The 16,466-nt window shown below is 46.3% G+C and overlaps 1 protein-coding gene across 9 annotated transcripts in view; it reads right to left on the bottom strand.

Moving 5' to 3' along the window:
• Positions 1–360: 360 nt before the first annotated feature.
• UBE3B (ubiquitin protein ligase E3B) overlaps positions 361–16,466 on the bottom strand; it is a 35,651-nt gene continuing 19,545 nt past the window's right edge. For 8 of the 9 annotated variants that reach the window (XM_043498273.1, XM_043498278.1, XM_043498276.1 and 5 more), the window contains 11 exons: positions 16,241–16,340; positions 15,274–15,393; positions 12,851–13,027; positions 12,621–12,731; positions 10,706–10,843; positions 9,851–9,916; positions 7,337–7,395; positions 5,152–5,334; positions 4,582–4,693; positions 3,843–3,935; positions 361–3,241 (listed from right to left, as the gene is read on the bottom strand). In XM_043498273.1, the coding sequence (XP_043354208.1) occupies positions 3,050–3,241; positions 3,843–3,935; positions 4,582–4,693; positions 5,152–5,334; positions 7,337–7,395; positions 9,851–9,916; positions 10,706–10,843; positions 12,621–12,731; positions 12,851–13,027; positions 15,274–15,393; positions 16,241–16,340 (1,351 nt within the window). In that variant the 3' untranslated portion in view covers positions 361–3,049. The remainder of the gene's footprint in view (positions 3,242–3,842; positions 3,936–4,581; positions 4,694–5,151; positions 5,335–7,336; positions 7,396–9,850; positions 9,917–10,705; positions 10,844–12,620; positions 12,732–12,850; positions 13,028–15,273; positions 15,394–16,240; positions 16,341–16,466) is intronic. The other variant, XM_043498279.1, reaches the window with a different exon arrangement.

The following is a 16,466-nucleotide window of genomic DNA, read 5'->3' as shown; positions in this document are numbered from 1 at the left end:
CTCTTCATTAGTCTGTTGGGGGAACAATTACATACCTTGAAGCCCTGTGAAAACACTCTGGTTCCATTCATGTCTACCTGCACAGGATCTGAATGGGTCACCTGCCCCAGCAACCCCAGACTCCCTGTGTGACTGTGGGCATTCATCTGCCTCTGACCCAGTCTTAAAAATGGAGTCAATGCCTTGACTCTATGCTTTCTCTCTCTTGCCGCCACAACCTCCACCAGCATCAGATCTCACTGCAAGTGTGCCCATGTCTATAAAACATCTGTCTTTGCCTCAAGCAGAGAAGGATATTTGCTGGAGCATTGCTCTGACACAAGAGAGGTCTGCCACCAAAGAAAGAAAAGTCCCCAATGGTATTATTCAACACATCAGGTTTATTTAATATCTTTCTGCATTTTTGACACATGGGATGTGCCAGGATCTCAGGACCATCAAGTCTTGTCTATAGAAAAAATAAACTCAATCTCCTATAGCAAAACCCTTTTCCCTCCCCGCACAGAACATACATGCAAAGTACAGACATCCAGGGCAGGACTCGCCACATGTTTATAGCCTTCTACTCAATACAAATGTAATAGAGCCTCTCCAAGTCATTCAGAAATCAGTAACTTATGAGAAACGCTATTATCCATATAGCCATCAGGGTGTGTGTAGTTTATTATACAATCACAATTGATACACTAGCTACAAAATTATAGATTTAGTGTCTCGTATAGTGCAATATTTCCAAACTTTAAAGAAAACTTAAAGGGGAGCAGAGATTTGTTGTTTAATAAACAATTTCAGGCTTGTGATCTAACTGGACACTGTGTTTATCTAAGAAAAAAGACATTGCGTCATATCTTAAGCTACAATAAACTGTTACAGGTCAGTGTCATGGCCTTTCAGTCTATACGATGGTTAACAAGTGTTAAGCGATCACTTACACAAAATCAAAAACTGTGTTTACTGCTCTCTCTAAGTTCTCCGTATTCACTCAACTTAGTAGACATTTCTTCCTTCTTTAATAGATCAGTTCATTCCTACAGAATAGAGTTCACACAGAAAAAAGTCCCTAACATAGGAGGATTTGAGATGCATTTTCCAGCAATAGTTCTCAAGTAGAGAAGGCTTATTTCCTTGAAATTCACCTCGATTAAAATGAGAGATCAAAAACATGTTGGGCATTCGGATGCTCTTGTTTGAGGGGTTCCGGCTGGGAGCATTTTCTGGTATGCTTTCTACTTTCTGTCTCTCACCAAGGATTCAGAGGACCTGTCCAACACCCTGGGGACCATTCTGGTGCCGAGACTTGTGCTAGGCAAAACACGCCTGGGTTTGGATTCCCTGCCATCATACCTATTGAAAAGATCCTGAAGATGAGGTAGCCTTGCATTGTAGCATCTGCTGCTGGGTGACGCGCACAGCAATGCTTTCGTTGGATCTGTCTAGGTATTGCAGAGAGTAGGATTTGTTAAAACCACAACCCCTCCCCCCCCAAATGCTAAGAGGAGGAAAGGAAGGCGAGGGGGGAAGCCGGCAGCCTCAGCACGAGCTCCTTTTATTAGCTGGGTCGCAATAGGCAGAGTGAAGAAGTTAAATAAAAATAATTATGTTCCTGAACATTAGAGCAGACTGTGCTTTCCAGAAATCCACGCAGCACAGGGAACACCTGAGAGAAAGCAGCGTCCTTTCTCGATGGAACATGGAGAACTGCTGAGCTGAGGCAGGATCCACATTGGCTGTAAAATGGCTCAGGTGCAAAGCAGCAGGCCTATCGAGGTATGACAGGACAGTATCTATATTTTGTCATTAGAAAAGAAGTGGAAATGGCCAACATGTGGAAATCTCACACACGCACACGCACACCCCCTCCCGAAAAAGACTCTTCATAAATCACCAACTAAAAAGCTGAATGCAGCAGGTGAGCACAAGCTAATAAAATAAGGCCAAAAATATTAAAAATAAATAGTCTGGCAAGCAAACATCACTGGGCTTTGGAGAGGCCAAGTCTGGGTTGCAAATGGGCTAAAGCAGAAACCTCCATAAGGGAGAGAGACGATAAACTTAAATATGAAATTTACATCTCTGAGCAAGAGGTGAACTTCCCAGCGGAAGCGTTTTAAAACGGGCTGTTGGCAGCTTGATGCATTCCAAGCATTAAAGATGGACATGGAAGATGCATTTAATGACACTGACAGAGTCGAACACTATACAAGTGCCACTGTGCTTCCTGGTCACTTGTAAGATGAAAGTAAAATAAAGTTAAACCATGTTCTAATTTGCTTAAAAGCAGAAAGTGGTCCCTCCCTCTCCTCCAACACGCAGAATTGGCAAAGAGCCAGCAGAGGTGCGACTGGACTCTGCATTCCAGCCTCTGTGTCTGTTCTTTGAGCTCCTATTCTACAGCACTTTGAAACGGTCTTTGAGAGTGGAGGGTTTATTTTTCTGCCCGTGTTGGCTGTTGCTTCTAAACTCAGGCAAGCAGTTTGTTTTCACGGAAGATGAGCACGCCAGCCTTGCCTGGTGCACAGGACCTCAGGAAGTCATCACTGCAAAGCTTTACCGGAGAGAAGGGGCTAAGGAAACCATCACAGTCAATGCAGCAGACTGCCAGCTAGCCTACTAGTACTTCAGTAACATTTCCACCATCGCCTTATTTAGAATGGCCTCCACCCAATGAAAGAGTTAAGCCATCTCCTAGGAAAGGGGGAAAAAAAATCCTCCCGCACGACAGCAGCTAGCTTGGACTCCACATCACGGCCCAAGCACGCTGTCTGCTGGATCCAGACTGGGGTTTTCAATGCTACTTTAATGCTCTCCCTGGGTTTGATTTTAAATAATAGTTTACATGACAAGTGTATTGGATGAGACTCAGCACTTCCCTAGTGCTGCAGGAGAGCCTAGGCAGATCCCACAGCTGCCTAGCCCGGAGCTCTCCTTGTGAACCTCTAATACCATTTGCATATATTTGTCTTGGAGCCGACCCACCCGCTTTGCACGAAGGGCCGTGTGTCCGGTGTCAGCTAACGGCTCTTGGAGCCGATCCCAGGTGCCAAAGCAGCTACGAGAGCTCAAAGCCTGTGTTCATGCTGATGGCATAGCGCAGCTTCTCTCGCAAGATGCTCTTCTTGCTGTAGTTGGGAAGCTTGAGCAGGTTAAAACAAGTAGAAGACGTGGGGAGCCGGCCGCCTGGCTCTTTCTTGCGTATGGTGAAGAAGCCCCTTAGCACGCTGCCCAGCGTGTCGCCCGTGTCCTGGGAACAGAGGGAGAGGCAGGTTACCTCTGGCAGAGCATTGTGCAGTGAGTCACAGCATGAAGGAGGGAGGCATTATCCTGGTTTAGAAGTGGAGATACTGAGGCAGGGTACACAGGGTAATACACAGTAAGCCTGTGGCGGAAGCACAGAGAATCAGAACCCAGTAGTCCTGTCTCTCAAGGCCCCGTCTAGCACTAAGGGGTAACTTCTCCTTGGTGAAAATTCAACCGGGATTGACCCTGCAGAGGACACAAAACCCAACAGTAGCAAAGACTCAGGAGGAGAGCACCAAAGTCAAGTGACCAAGCATGGCTGCAGACCACAAGGGGAGGTACTAACCTGCAGGCAGGCTACAGGGGCACAGGCACAAAAGGGCTTGGGGGGAGCTGAGTGCACCACATTAGAGTGAGTATGTTTTCATCTTGTCTCCTGAATGCTGTCTGAAGGACACTTTCTATGCACTGGAGCTTTCTAGTTGCTGCAGGGAAGGGGTGGAAGCAGGGCAGGGATGGGAGGAGCTCTGTAAAAGGCCTCAGGAGGGGATCTCCAATGCATAAAGCTTGGAGAAGCGCTGCTCAGATCCATTCTGGCCACGTACCTGATCATCTGAGACTTCCACGCAACGAATGGAGAAAGGAGGCTTGAGGTAGGCAAAGCCCAGAAGCGGAGGCCGGGAGCAGCTGGTAACAAACTAAAACAGACCTGATTAAAGACTGGCAATCGTTGATCGTTAGAGTAGCATGGCTTGGAAACTAAAACCAGACATGTCTTCTAAAGGAACTGTTCACTCATTGCCCTGCACCATTCGACTGACTTTTCTAATGATAAATTGCATTTAAGCTACTCTGGGAGTTGGTGTCTGCAGCATTTATTCCCCACCGCAGGCTACAGCGGCTCCTCATCAGTCGTTCCTCCCCTGAGACAAGTGGCGATAACCAAGCAGGGATACTCTCCGCAATACAAAATCATTTAAAGGAACCCTCCTTCCACTGGAGTTTGGGGAAGAGGAGGGTGTCAGAACTCCAGGGCTCAGGTCTTTCATTGTTCTTTCTGCCATTCAGGCCGTGTCTACACTTAGCAGTAGATGGCCTGCAATCGATGCAGTGGGTGTCGATATAGGGGGTCTAATGAAGAGTACGGAAAATCGACGGGAGAGCATCTCTATTCACATAACTGGAGTGGCATAACTTAAGTCGACATACCGCGGTAGAGTAGACAAGGCTTCAGGGGAAGGGGTTTATGAGCACAAAGAGCCGTTTTGCTTGTCTAGATGATCATGGAAAGATGACCAGCACCTGCCCCGCAAGGCGACAGGAGCAGAGCTAGGAGACATTTACCTTTAGAAACATTGCTCTCTCCTCAGGGCTGAAGTCATTGGCTAGGATGTCCCAGAGCCAGATAATGACCCTGTGACTCCCATGGAAGCCGCCATAGTACACAGTGTGTTTCCTGAGAAAGGACAGAATGCAACATGCTTACACATCACTACACCAGATAGCTCACAGCTTCCTGCTTAACAAATGGCTGCATCGCGCTCTAGACTGAGCTTAAATCCACAGCTTAATCACAAAAAGGGCTTGAATTGCTCATGTTCCCTGAAACCTACATCCACCCTTTATTGCAAACGTCTTCAAAAGCCTTGGAGAGGGTAGAATGAAAGTCCCTCTAATCCTACGGTCCTGTACTGGCTACAGGGAAAGACTCTTCCCTTGCTCTATTTGCTAGTACTTCCTCCAGTCTCGTCTGAAATGACATCCAGTTTGTCCCTTACCTTTTAATTTGAAGAAGTTAATAAAAGGCTGGAATGGAGTTAATTTCCATGCACCAAACCTCAGAATAACATTGCTATCTAACAGCATAACTGGCCTGTTGGATAGTAAAACCAGGTGACTGAATCACTCACTTACTTTAAGTCCTCTAGGTCAATTTCAGCATTGTCACCAGATATGAGCCGCTGTAACTCAGGTGCAGAAAACATCCGAATCCATTCAGGCTTAATTATCGACCTGAAGCCACTAATGAGCGCAGCCGTCTGACTTTTTATCTGCGTGTGCATCCGAAAATGAGCCATGAGGTGGATGTAGCTGATTCTGTCCAAGGTAAGGAGGGGGGAAATCAGAGGCAACAAGCAGTTGAGAACACTCACCACAGTAGAATTGGCCTGGCACTTTTCTAGTTTACAATGCACTGCTTAAAAGGAATGCGGGGCCTGATCCAGGGCTCACTGAAGTCGATGGAGAGACTCATGACCACTGACTTCAATGGGTGGTACACCAGGTTCCCAGAGCACATTTCACTCCGATGGGTGAGCAGGCACAAAAAGATGGAGACTTCTTCCAACTCAGCAGCTTCGATGCAGAACTCTCTACAATTCTTTCAGCCAAACGACTGACACCCAAAATTGTTTCATCTGGGTGTCCGTGCATACCCTGCAGAAGCAGGGTATTTGTACGGTCTTACAGCAGCTGCTTTCCCCCATCCTGTCGGGTCTGACAGCCCTTCTCAGCACTGTCACAGGGTTTCCAATAATCCTGAGCACTTACAATATAAACATGGTCAAAGCACTCACCATATATCAGCTAGTTGCTGTTAAACAGCTCCTTAGAACTACTGGGTTTATTTATTTTTCATAAAAACAGTTTTCCTACAAGCACTGTAGATTCCACAAGAGACTCATAGGACAAATATAGCCTGCTTTGGAGAACCCTCATTTGGAGCCCAAGGGATCCAGATTTAGCAATACCTTGAAACAGGAATTTTCTGAGGTGAAGTAGTTAGTGAAAGGGGGGGTCTGTTTGAAGGACTGTCAGAACCCACCAGAAACACAATCTCTGCAAAAAAGAAAAGGAGTACTTGTGGCACCTTCGAGATTAACAAATTTATTTGAGCATAAGCTTTCGTGAGCTACAGCTCACTTCATCGGATGCATCACGAAAGCTTATGCTCAAATAAATTTGTTAGTCTCTAAGGTGCCACAAGTACTCCTTTTCTTTTTTGTGAATACAGACTAACACGGCTGCTACTCTGAAACAATCTCTGCAGATATCCATCCAGCCAGCTATTTTACTTACATTCCCTCCCCGGCCCATGTTAGACACCAACCCTCTTAACCTGGCTACATCTCTAACCCAAGCTAACTCAAAGACTATGACAAGAACAATTCTGGATTGCCTCCATTATTGCATTTTCCCCCCCCAGTTTTCTTTCCCTAGCTGCCTCTGTGTGTTTGTTCAAAATTACGCGTGTAGTGAGCAGACTGACACACGGGACTTTTGACTTTCTTCCTGACCAGCCTTCTGACAAGCAAAAAGATGTTCCTTTCAAATGGGAACTCACTGGTCTGATCTCAGAGGAAGACAAAGATTGGGGACACGCAATTGTAAAGTGCAGCTGAGACAGATGAGTCTTCAGGTTGGACACAGCCCTGACTTGATGTTAAAGAGAGCTCTCGCAGATTACGAATTTAGACACGCATCTGCATAATAGAGATGTAATTGCTGAAGGGGGATGGGGATTGGAGAACAAAAGAGGTGGGGAGCTTGGTTTTTAGGCTTTCACAGCTGACATATGAGATAACCAGCTTTAGATAGTTATCTGTGAAAATAGCTCCAGGGCTCAGTGTCTCTTCTGATTTCCTGTGTCTAAGCACCACTGTCTACTGCATTTGAATTCATCGCTGCATCTTCTGAAGAACAGCGTTTTATACAACTGCCACATGCTATCATTCCGAGAGAATCTGTCTGCTCCAAGGTGTCTTTGAGCATCTGTGCCCTCTGTGCTCAAGACCGTGTGCCTGAATTGCTTTGAATCCATCTGTCTGTATCTATAACCATCATTAAATCCCTATGAATATCACAGACTGTGTGCCTTTGACCTCCGAAGTGCTGTTTCAAAAAGTAAATTGTCAATTCTTATTTTGCAAATCGAATTGAATACAATTTCTGCCAATGAAGTGTAACCAGTAAATTCTATTAAGATATTTATGGGCTCTTTCTACGCCAATCCATCTCAATCTATTCCAGATGCAAGCCCAAGGAATCAGAATGAAGTATTTTACAGTGGTGACCTTACAAATCTAATTGCCATACTTACTTATTTTCATTGGTAACAGGAATGGTCTTCCCTCCAGGAACAAGTTCATGGCAAACAAGCTGAGGGAAGAAATGATGATATTGCTAATTACTGCCTGAAAACTTCACTGGACAGAGAAGCCTTTCACAAGCTGGGACTTACCATAAAATAATTACCTACTTTTACAATAAAACATTAGGATTTAAATGTTAAACAATCATCCCATTTCTACTCCCACTCAGCATTTCAGTTCAATACAACCGAACAGTAGGGAATTTGCAGTGGAGCTAGCTTGTCACCTCTCCTCCATTACCACCTACCATGAGCAACCCATACACAACACAGTCAAGAGAAGCTTAAGGTGAAAAGCGAAGCCATCAAAAGCCAGGAAATGGGCCACCTTAATTCTGGCTCCTTCCAATCCAGGATCATACATTTTTCTGCAGGTCCCTCCTCTCATTCAGGCCCTGCTTCAAAGCCCAGGGAAGTTAATAAAAAGACTCCCATTAAGTTCCGTGGGCTTTGGATTGGGCCCGCAAGGCACAGGATGGAAAGGGTTTGATGAAGGCGGCGGCTGGTCAGCATTTTTTACCCTCCATAGTCACTGCCTGGTCCGATGGCTGGTTTACCCCACACCAGGCAGAGGACAAAAGAGGGACATTCCTCTCTCTTTAGGCTCATCCCCATAGCATCTGGGAGCTTCACATACTCTAAAGAATTTATCCTGGCCACACCCCTGGGAGGTAGGGAAGTATTATCCCCATATTACAGATGGGGAATGGAGGTAGAGAGTGAATAAGGGTCTTGCTCAATGTCACACAGGGAGTGTGGCAAAAGGAAAGAACCAGATCCTCCTGGCTCCCAGTACAGGGCTTTAATTTCAAGAACATCGCCCCTCTTCCAGCAGACACCAGTCTCATTCACAACACATCACACAATGGCAGAGAATGAGGCAAAGATGCTCAGGACCCCAGATGGATTCATGAAACATCCTGCCTCATTCTCTGTCCAACGTGCAAAATGAATGAGGCCTGGGTCTGATGGAAAAAAAAAAAATGGTAAAAGATCATGTAACAAGACTTTACTATAATGCACTCAAACACGGGGGCAGAATTAAGGTTATGCACGCAACCTTAACTTTGTTGTTTCTGACTTTACATTGTAACCTTAGGTTCATTTTGTAGGGATTTTGTATGGCATTTCCTATTTTTTAAAATAAGAAAAAACAAATTAAAAAATTCAGTCATGTTCAAATATTTGCTAGGCAGCAGCAGAGCGCTCTGTACTATGCAACGGGCACAAGAGGCCTCCTGCCACGCACAGCTTTCCACAGCAGGTGGAAGGAACAGCGCCCACCTCTTTCCGCATGCACCCATCTACCTTCTCTCACACCAAAGGAGCAAGGCTGCTTTGCAGTCCTGTTTCCTCTCCATTCCCCTTCACTAATCTTAGGGAAAGGCAAAGTATTGTCAATGAATGTTACTAAGCTAAACACGGCGGGCAGCATCACTGCACCATTGGCAGTCCAGTAAGAAGCCGCACTACAAAATCCAGTGCACATGTTCAAAGTGATTTAAAAAAAAACAGAAACTTGTAACAACTGATATTATAACCAGCTTTCAACAAGCCACCAAAAGGCATGGATGCAACCTAGTGACCACCATCTCCCTGCCAAATTTCAACTTTCCACCAAAAACTTGCTAAATAAAAAAAGTATATAAAGGAAAAAGTCGCTCTTTCTCCTCGATTGTTTCTTCAAACTGGGGGAATCCTTCTGGATCACACTTTCCAAAATAATTCACTTTCAGACTGGGAACAAGCCTGTTATATTTCAGCCATAAAAGGACAAGGCTAACAAATTTAGAAGCAACTGAAAGCGACCCCTTTGGAGTATCTGCATTACAGATCTGAAACAGCCTGTAAGAATCCAAAGGAGAAGTATAACAGAATAAAGTGCACCTCATGTCATCAAGCAGCTATGCAAACAAAACTTGGAAAAAGTGGTTGATTCTAGACCATCACAAACACCTCTTGGGAAAACACTGAGAATATTCCATGTAGAGTGTATTCTGTAAGCAGGTCAGCTTGCACATGGGTTTCTTTCCTCTGTCTTGCACAAGACACTATCAGGAAAATAAGAACATAATTCCTCAGGAGCCAGTCTGACCCACTCTGAGGAATGCTTGAATTCATAATCCTCTATTTGGGGCACTAGAGGCTTTTCCACAGTAATGGACAGTGTTGTGTATGGATCACCAGAACTGGTTCCAATCGAAACCTCTTCCTGGAAACATCAGACAGGCAGGCAGAACACACCAGGTGAGCTGGAGTCACTCACACAGGAGAACTGCTAGAAATTTACAACAAAAGGCTTAAAATGTCCTATCCCAATCACCAAGGAAACAGGCTGCCTGGGCACAGAAGCCAGCTTGTAACTCTGAGCAGGTCTGAGGAAATTAATAGAAAGAAAGAGAGAGGAGCAGAAAGGAGGCTAAATATGAAGGGGAAACTAGCACAAAGACGTGCATGGCCTACCTGACCCATTGCATCTTCGTCATAAGAGAGCGTTAAGCCCAAGTCGCTGATATCTCCGTCGTAGCGCTAATGGAATGACAGAGGGGATGAACGGGGATCAGTGCACAACCACTGAGAACAGCAGCTTAGCACTTACAGATTACACACCCTGTAAGGGATCCTCGCAGGTGCTCTACCCTGAGGCAGAGAGGATATGTGACTGTCTCAAGGTAACAGAGGGCGTCAGCGTATGAGCTGGGACTAGAAGGCAGGAATTCCTGGCTCCCAATCCTGTGTTTATATCACTAGAGCACCTTCCCTTCCCTGCTTTACATGGAGCAAGAAATCCCACACCCTCCACTGGCACCTACTTTTAGGCTCAACGTTCACTCCTACAAGCGCAAATATTTTCATAGCTAACATGAGCAGTGGCTCACAGGAAGGGGGAATTTACTAGATGCAGCAAGCCTAATATTTCTAACAGCAGCCGGACAGAGAATCCCTCTCCTCAACACAGAAGCAACAAAGTGGACATTATTAATACCCAGCTCCTATACAGTGCTGCTCATTCACAGATCTCAATATGCTTTACAAAGGAAGTCACTCATTATCCCCAGTTTACAGGTGGGGAAACTGAGGCACAGAGCAAGGCTGTGACTTGCCCAGCAGGCTGTGGCAGAACCGGGAACAGAATGCAGCCTTCCCAAGTCCCAGTCCAGGGCTCTAGCCATTAGGACACACTACCTCATTTAAAAGGGCTTTAGGAATTAACCTGACAGGCAAAAAGTTTACATCCACCCCTGCTGGCATCATCATTTAGACCTCTGAGCAGCACGTTACAATGAAGTGGGGACGCAGGGAACAAATTGCTCAAACCTTAATCGAGGTGAGGTTTTTGTAGAACTCTGAGTCCAGAGAGGGAAGTTCGTCCACTGAGCTGTAGAAGCTACTGTGACGGTGTCCAAGCAGCTGACTCAAGAAGAAGGAAGCAAAGGGAACATCCACCACTATCCCCTGCAATTAACAGGAGAGAGAACATGTGAACACCTCACTTTCACTAGCTACGTGCAATATAGCCGCCAGTCCTACAGGACAAACTGCAAGCTTCTGGCTTGTATAGAGGCACAAAGGACAGCTTGGCCACCCAAACAGATCACATCCTCTTAAGAGACCCATTACTTTGCAGCCCCTTCTCTAAGGGATATCTCTGGGATTTGGAAGCATCATCTCATGGGGGGAAGGTCATGTTCTGCCTTTCTATAAGCTCCTGGCATGGGAAGTTCTCAAAGCACTTTAAAAATATTAATGAACCCTCAACAACAGCCCCTTGTGATAAGCATCAAATACTGCCCTACTTTAAAGATCAGGAAGTGAGCGGGGAAGTAACATGCTGATGGTGACCCAGTGGGTCACTGGTGTAGAAGGGAAGAGAACCCAGGAATCCTGACTCCCACTGCCTTGCTCTGAACACTGGCCTGGATATACTACTCCAAGCATGGATACAGATTCAGAGAGGCTCTACTCACACAGAAGCCACTTCTCAAGCGGGTTATGGGGACTTCTCTGTGACAGAGCAGATACAGACTACCAGCCCCATGGCACATACCTGGGACCCTATTCCTCCCCACACCCACGAGCTCCTGGAAAACGCGAATCCATCCTGTTCAAAGAGAGGGCACTGTGGGTATGGAGATAATGGATGACTACAATGAATGCGTTGGCATTAATGCAATGGCTTGAGCCGTTGCCACCTCACCATGCACAGAAATGATTAGTGCCAGAGCAGTGCACATGCAGAGGAGCGAGACAGGGTCATGGCTAAGCGTTCTTCGAGAACTGCAGACATTAGAAGTGACTTACACCAATCATCTAACCCTTCCCTCAGCGCCCAACGATTACCTCCCATCTAGTCCCATGCCATTTAGGTGCTTCCACCACTTCTTTTGGGAGATGATTCATTCTCCTTATATTTAGCTCAAGTTGTCTCTTCAATTCCACCTCTTGGCTTTCACTTTAACTATAAAACACACTCGCTTTTGGCAGTTAGAAAGCAAAAATTTGTTTCCCTCATGGCTCCATCCTTTGCCAGCTGGCAAACACCATGGTCTGTGCTGCCTTTGGAAAGCAATGCCATGTTACTATTACTCAGCAGTGGATCCCCCAGCAGCAGCAACGGTGGTAGCAGAGGGAGCCCACGTACTCTGACTCTGGCAATTTCTTTTATGTTTTGTAGCTACAGAGTTAATTTTTCAGTTAGATATTTAGGCATATTTCACCTACTCACTCCATTGCCATTGCAGGGGCCTCAGGCACTGATGGCACCCGTCTCCCCTGATCTCTGCCTGTGGCACACAACAGTTCAGAGTCCCTTGAAGACTAAAATGCCTTGGTTTAACTAAAGTCACTGGGCTCAATCTACAGGTACCTGGGTGGAATCCAATGGCCTGAGATATATGGGAGGTCAGATCTCCTGGTTTCCTCTGGCTCTGAACTGCATGAAGCAAGGCCATCAAAGCTGGCATTTTCAGAGGAGGCCAAGGAAGCTGAATGTCCACAGGATTTGGGCACCTAATTCCCTTTGAGAGTCCCAGCCCAACAGGACTATTGCAAGACGCATTACTCTTATACGTCATTCCTTTAGGCCATTCTGCCCTCCTCACCCTGCTGGAGCACACCCACAGAACACAACATCTGCAGTTTGCCTGCACATCCCCAGGGCTGTGATGAGAAGTGTGCGAGCAATGCTACACCAAAGCAGGAGACATCTACGTGCCGGCCTCCTCTGGCTTACCTCATACACAGCCTTCCCGAGCATTTTGCCCACAAACTCAAAGAGCTGGAGATAGTTCTCGTGGATGTAGGATGTCGGGGATGGATACAGCCTCTCGTCGCCACTGGTCGTCTACACAAACACAATGATAAGACAAGACATCAATATTGTGAGCAACCAGAGCCAGTTTTCACCGATCATTTCAGACTGGGGGGCAGAGAGAGCCTATTTCTACAGCTCAGCATCAGTACCTTAAAGAGGTTGAGTGCAGGATCAAACACCTTCTTTATGATCTCCTCCAAGAACTCTTTGAAAACACCATCTTGATCAATACCAGCCTCATCGACACCCAGGTCATTCACAAACTTCACTCGGATAACTCCCTTCATGAGGTTCTGGGACAATGGCCTTAGTTGTTCGTATCCATCCTGCCCAGGTGAGAATTGCCACACATTAGCCATGCAGAAGGACACACAAATGTCTTCACAAACATACAACACTGACAGGTGTGTGCACTGGGATATAAATGGTATACCGGCATGTTATGTGGGAGTTCACATCCACAAAGACAGTGGCAAACTCTTGTGTTAATTCCACGGATTTGGGGGTCAGAACAGATAGCAACATGCTAAGTTTCCTGAACATATTGTTTCATACAAAGATTGGAAGGCACCACATCCAGGATTCCTGGGAAGAAATCTGCCTTCTCTTTGAAGCAGCATTTTAGAGATGGGAAAACTCATTGTGCTGTTGTGTGGAAAGGGAAACCATCACAATTAGTATATTATGGTGTATATATACAATTAGAGCTTTACACACCACACACTAGTTACCTATAGAGGCAACAAGAGGGTAAAGGGACACAGGAATAAAGGCCGGAGACAAGAGAATTGAAATGATTACTCAGCAGCTATGCTAAAACTCTTGCTAGACAAATGCAGAGGGGTTTTTTAGTGTAGCACAGCATCAATTACACGTTATTATATTGTTCATGTGCTCACTAATAGACAAATAAGAGACTTGTGCCTTAGAGAAAATAGCAAATCCTACAGTTAGTGAGATTCTAGCACAAATGTGAATTCAAGGGAGCATGAAGTAAGGAACCAAAGCAACTGAGTGGGACCGACTGGTCTGGTATGCATGCCCTGGGCCCCTCCCTCCAGACCTCTGTTCCACTACATGAAAACATGGACCCTGATGCAGGTGAGATAAATGTGGGGACACAACTAAGTCAGTAATAAATATGTGAGAAAATCACAATTGAAATTGGTGAAAAAAAAAATTGTTGGATGAGGAGATCCTGAGCAGAGTGCTCAGTCTGTTACTGCAGGTGAAAGCAAGAGATGCCTCTCCTCACCCCGCCAGAATCTAACACGTTTCTGCTGACCCCCATGCTCCACAGGCGGTATATGCAGCTGCATGACTAAGCAGGCATGTTTTCTCTCTAATAGCAATCAGAGTTGGACATCTAGCTGCAAACATGTCAACATACACTGGATCACTCAGCAAAGGAGCAATGTGTGTATAGAACACAGATGGCTGTCAAATCCCAGGGTCTGATCAAGGCATAAAAGGGAAACTTTCACAGTTTGTTACAGTTTAATGGAAAAACAGTCTCCACTAGGGAAGGAAGAGTTTTAGATGCCTGAAGGAGCTTTCTAAATAAGATGCGTACATGACAGCAAAGAGAATGAGCCCTAATTTGTTTTAAATGGAAATGAGCATAAACAATGCTGATTCCACCTTTCAATCCTGTCGGCTTCTGCAAGTTGTACAAAGCATGTGTCCGGGGACTCAGCACAGCCTGGGCCTGAGCTCATGTTTCAGCCGTGGTTGGATATTCTGAGGTACTTATTAGTTAAGTAATAACTAACTTCAGCCTGGTAAGGAACAGGACGCTCAGCACCAGATTCCATCCTATCAAACACATACAGCACCATTTCCCAGTCAGCCCAGAGCCTAGCCTCATCAGATGAAGAGCAGCTGGCTAAGCGAACCCAGGCAAGTTTGAGATGCTGCTGAGAGGACAAAGGAAGCACTTTGAAGAACTCGCCTCCTCACCCCAGCATCTTTCCTTGCATTGCTATGTCAGCCTGTGGCATTGGGACTCCCCACTACTACTTGATACCCAAGGTGGCAAAATATGTCCACTCCCATCGGCAACTGGCCAGAAAGTGGTGCTCTATCAGGCCCAGACCTGACCTACGCATTCAGGAATCTCCACACTCAGTTACTGCAGCTCTTAACATCTAGAATGAGCTCCACGCTCACGCCCATCCCCGACCGTTACAGTAGGAGGCTCACGAGTGCACAAAACAGAACTTCCCAGGAGAGGGGCCTAGGCAGTGGAACTCACAGCCACAAGAATGATCAGGAACCTGACTGCGTTCAGAACTGGATACCAACTCATTCCTTGGCCTTAGCTTTCCCTTCAAACACAGGCCGACACAAAACAAACACACACTCAAAATGCTCCTGCAGGCTGGCAAAGAACAAAAAGAAAGACACTGTTGCTATTTCTATTGTTAAACATGCACAGATACTATGGCAAGGGCCCCACAGAGGTACCTAGATCAAGACCAGGGCAAGCACTGAACCACACATTCACAATACAGTCACCAACAAAACCAGGTTCCTGGCTGGTAGGTTTGCTTCTGAGGGCCGAGCCACTCACCTCCAGCATGCGTGAGCGGCGGATAGTTATGTGTGTGACGTGAGGTGATGCAGAGCTGGTTTCAACCAGCCCAAGCTTCTCCTTCTCCTTTGTCACCATGTTTCGGAAAAGAAGAACCCTCTAAAAAAAAAAAAAAAAAAAAAAAAAAAAATCCAAGAGAGACCAATAGCACCAGGGTCATAAATCTCCGCACTGCACCTCGTGAAAGTTACACTTGCTGCTCACCCTGGCACATCCCAGAGCCCCCACTCCTGTAAAGAACCCCGTCCACGGGCAGGCTTGTGTGCGTAAATCCAGAGAAAGAAGCACTGGGATGTGCCAAGCTTGGGCTCCCAGAACCAGGGTAGGGAGCAGCACAGAGTGTGCAGGAAGAAATTAGCTCAGTGGTTTGAGCATTGGCCTGGTAAACGCAGGGTTGTGAGTTCAATCCTTGAAGGGGCCATTTAGGGATCTGGGGCAGATATTGGGGATTGGTCCTGCTTTGAGCAGGAGGTTGGACTAGATGATCTCCTGAGGTCCCTTCCACCCCTGATATTCTATGATCATATTCTTCAATGAAATACAGTACAGCCCTATAGGCCCCCCTGCACCTTCACTCCCCATGGAGAGCCCCGGCATCCAGGCTGCAGCCCTGCCCTCCCCTCCCACTATGCAGCACTGGGACTCCTGCATTACCTCCTTTTGGGCAGCCAGTCCCTGGCCACGGGCTGCCTTACACTGCTGTCTCAGGCCTGGGCCTTTTGCCTATGGCCAACTTTTGGTTATTAGCAACTTTTTGCTGGGAAATGAGGGACTGCTAATAAGCTGTATCCCCTGTATTTTTAAATGGGCTTTTGGGGTGTGAATTCAGCACTGGAAAACCCTGGAGACTCAAGTCCCTTTCATTCACCCATAGGATGGGCAGTAGCAGGGCAGCCATTCTCCTGGCATACAGCACGCAAAGCCCTCCTGCCCAGGTCTCACTCACGTTCTTGTGGGGGATGACATGCGGGATGTACTGCAAGAGCAGCTGAGCTCGCTTCTTGTCTTTGTCCAGCTCTTGGAAGAGCACACTGGGTTTGAGGTCCCTTAAAAAAGCAAGACATGTATTCAGAGCTCCCTGAGAAAAACACAGAGTAAACAGGGCTTGGCAAAATCAGTGGGAGTAACATTCTTAAAAGCACCTAAGAGATTTAGGAGCTTAAATCTCTTCT

Source organism: Dermochelys coriacea, chromosome 15 (assembly GCF_009764565.3).
Source record: "Dermochelys coriacea isolate rDerCor1 chromosome 15, rDerCor1.pri.v4, whole genome shotgun sequence".
In the NCBI taxonomy this organism is placed as follows: domain Eukaryota; kingdom Metazoa; phylum Chordata; order Testudines; family Dermochelyidae; genus Dermochelys; species Dermochelys coriacea.
Note: the sequence above shows the minus strand (reverse complement) of the source record. Positions and strands in the feature narration are given on the sequence as shown.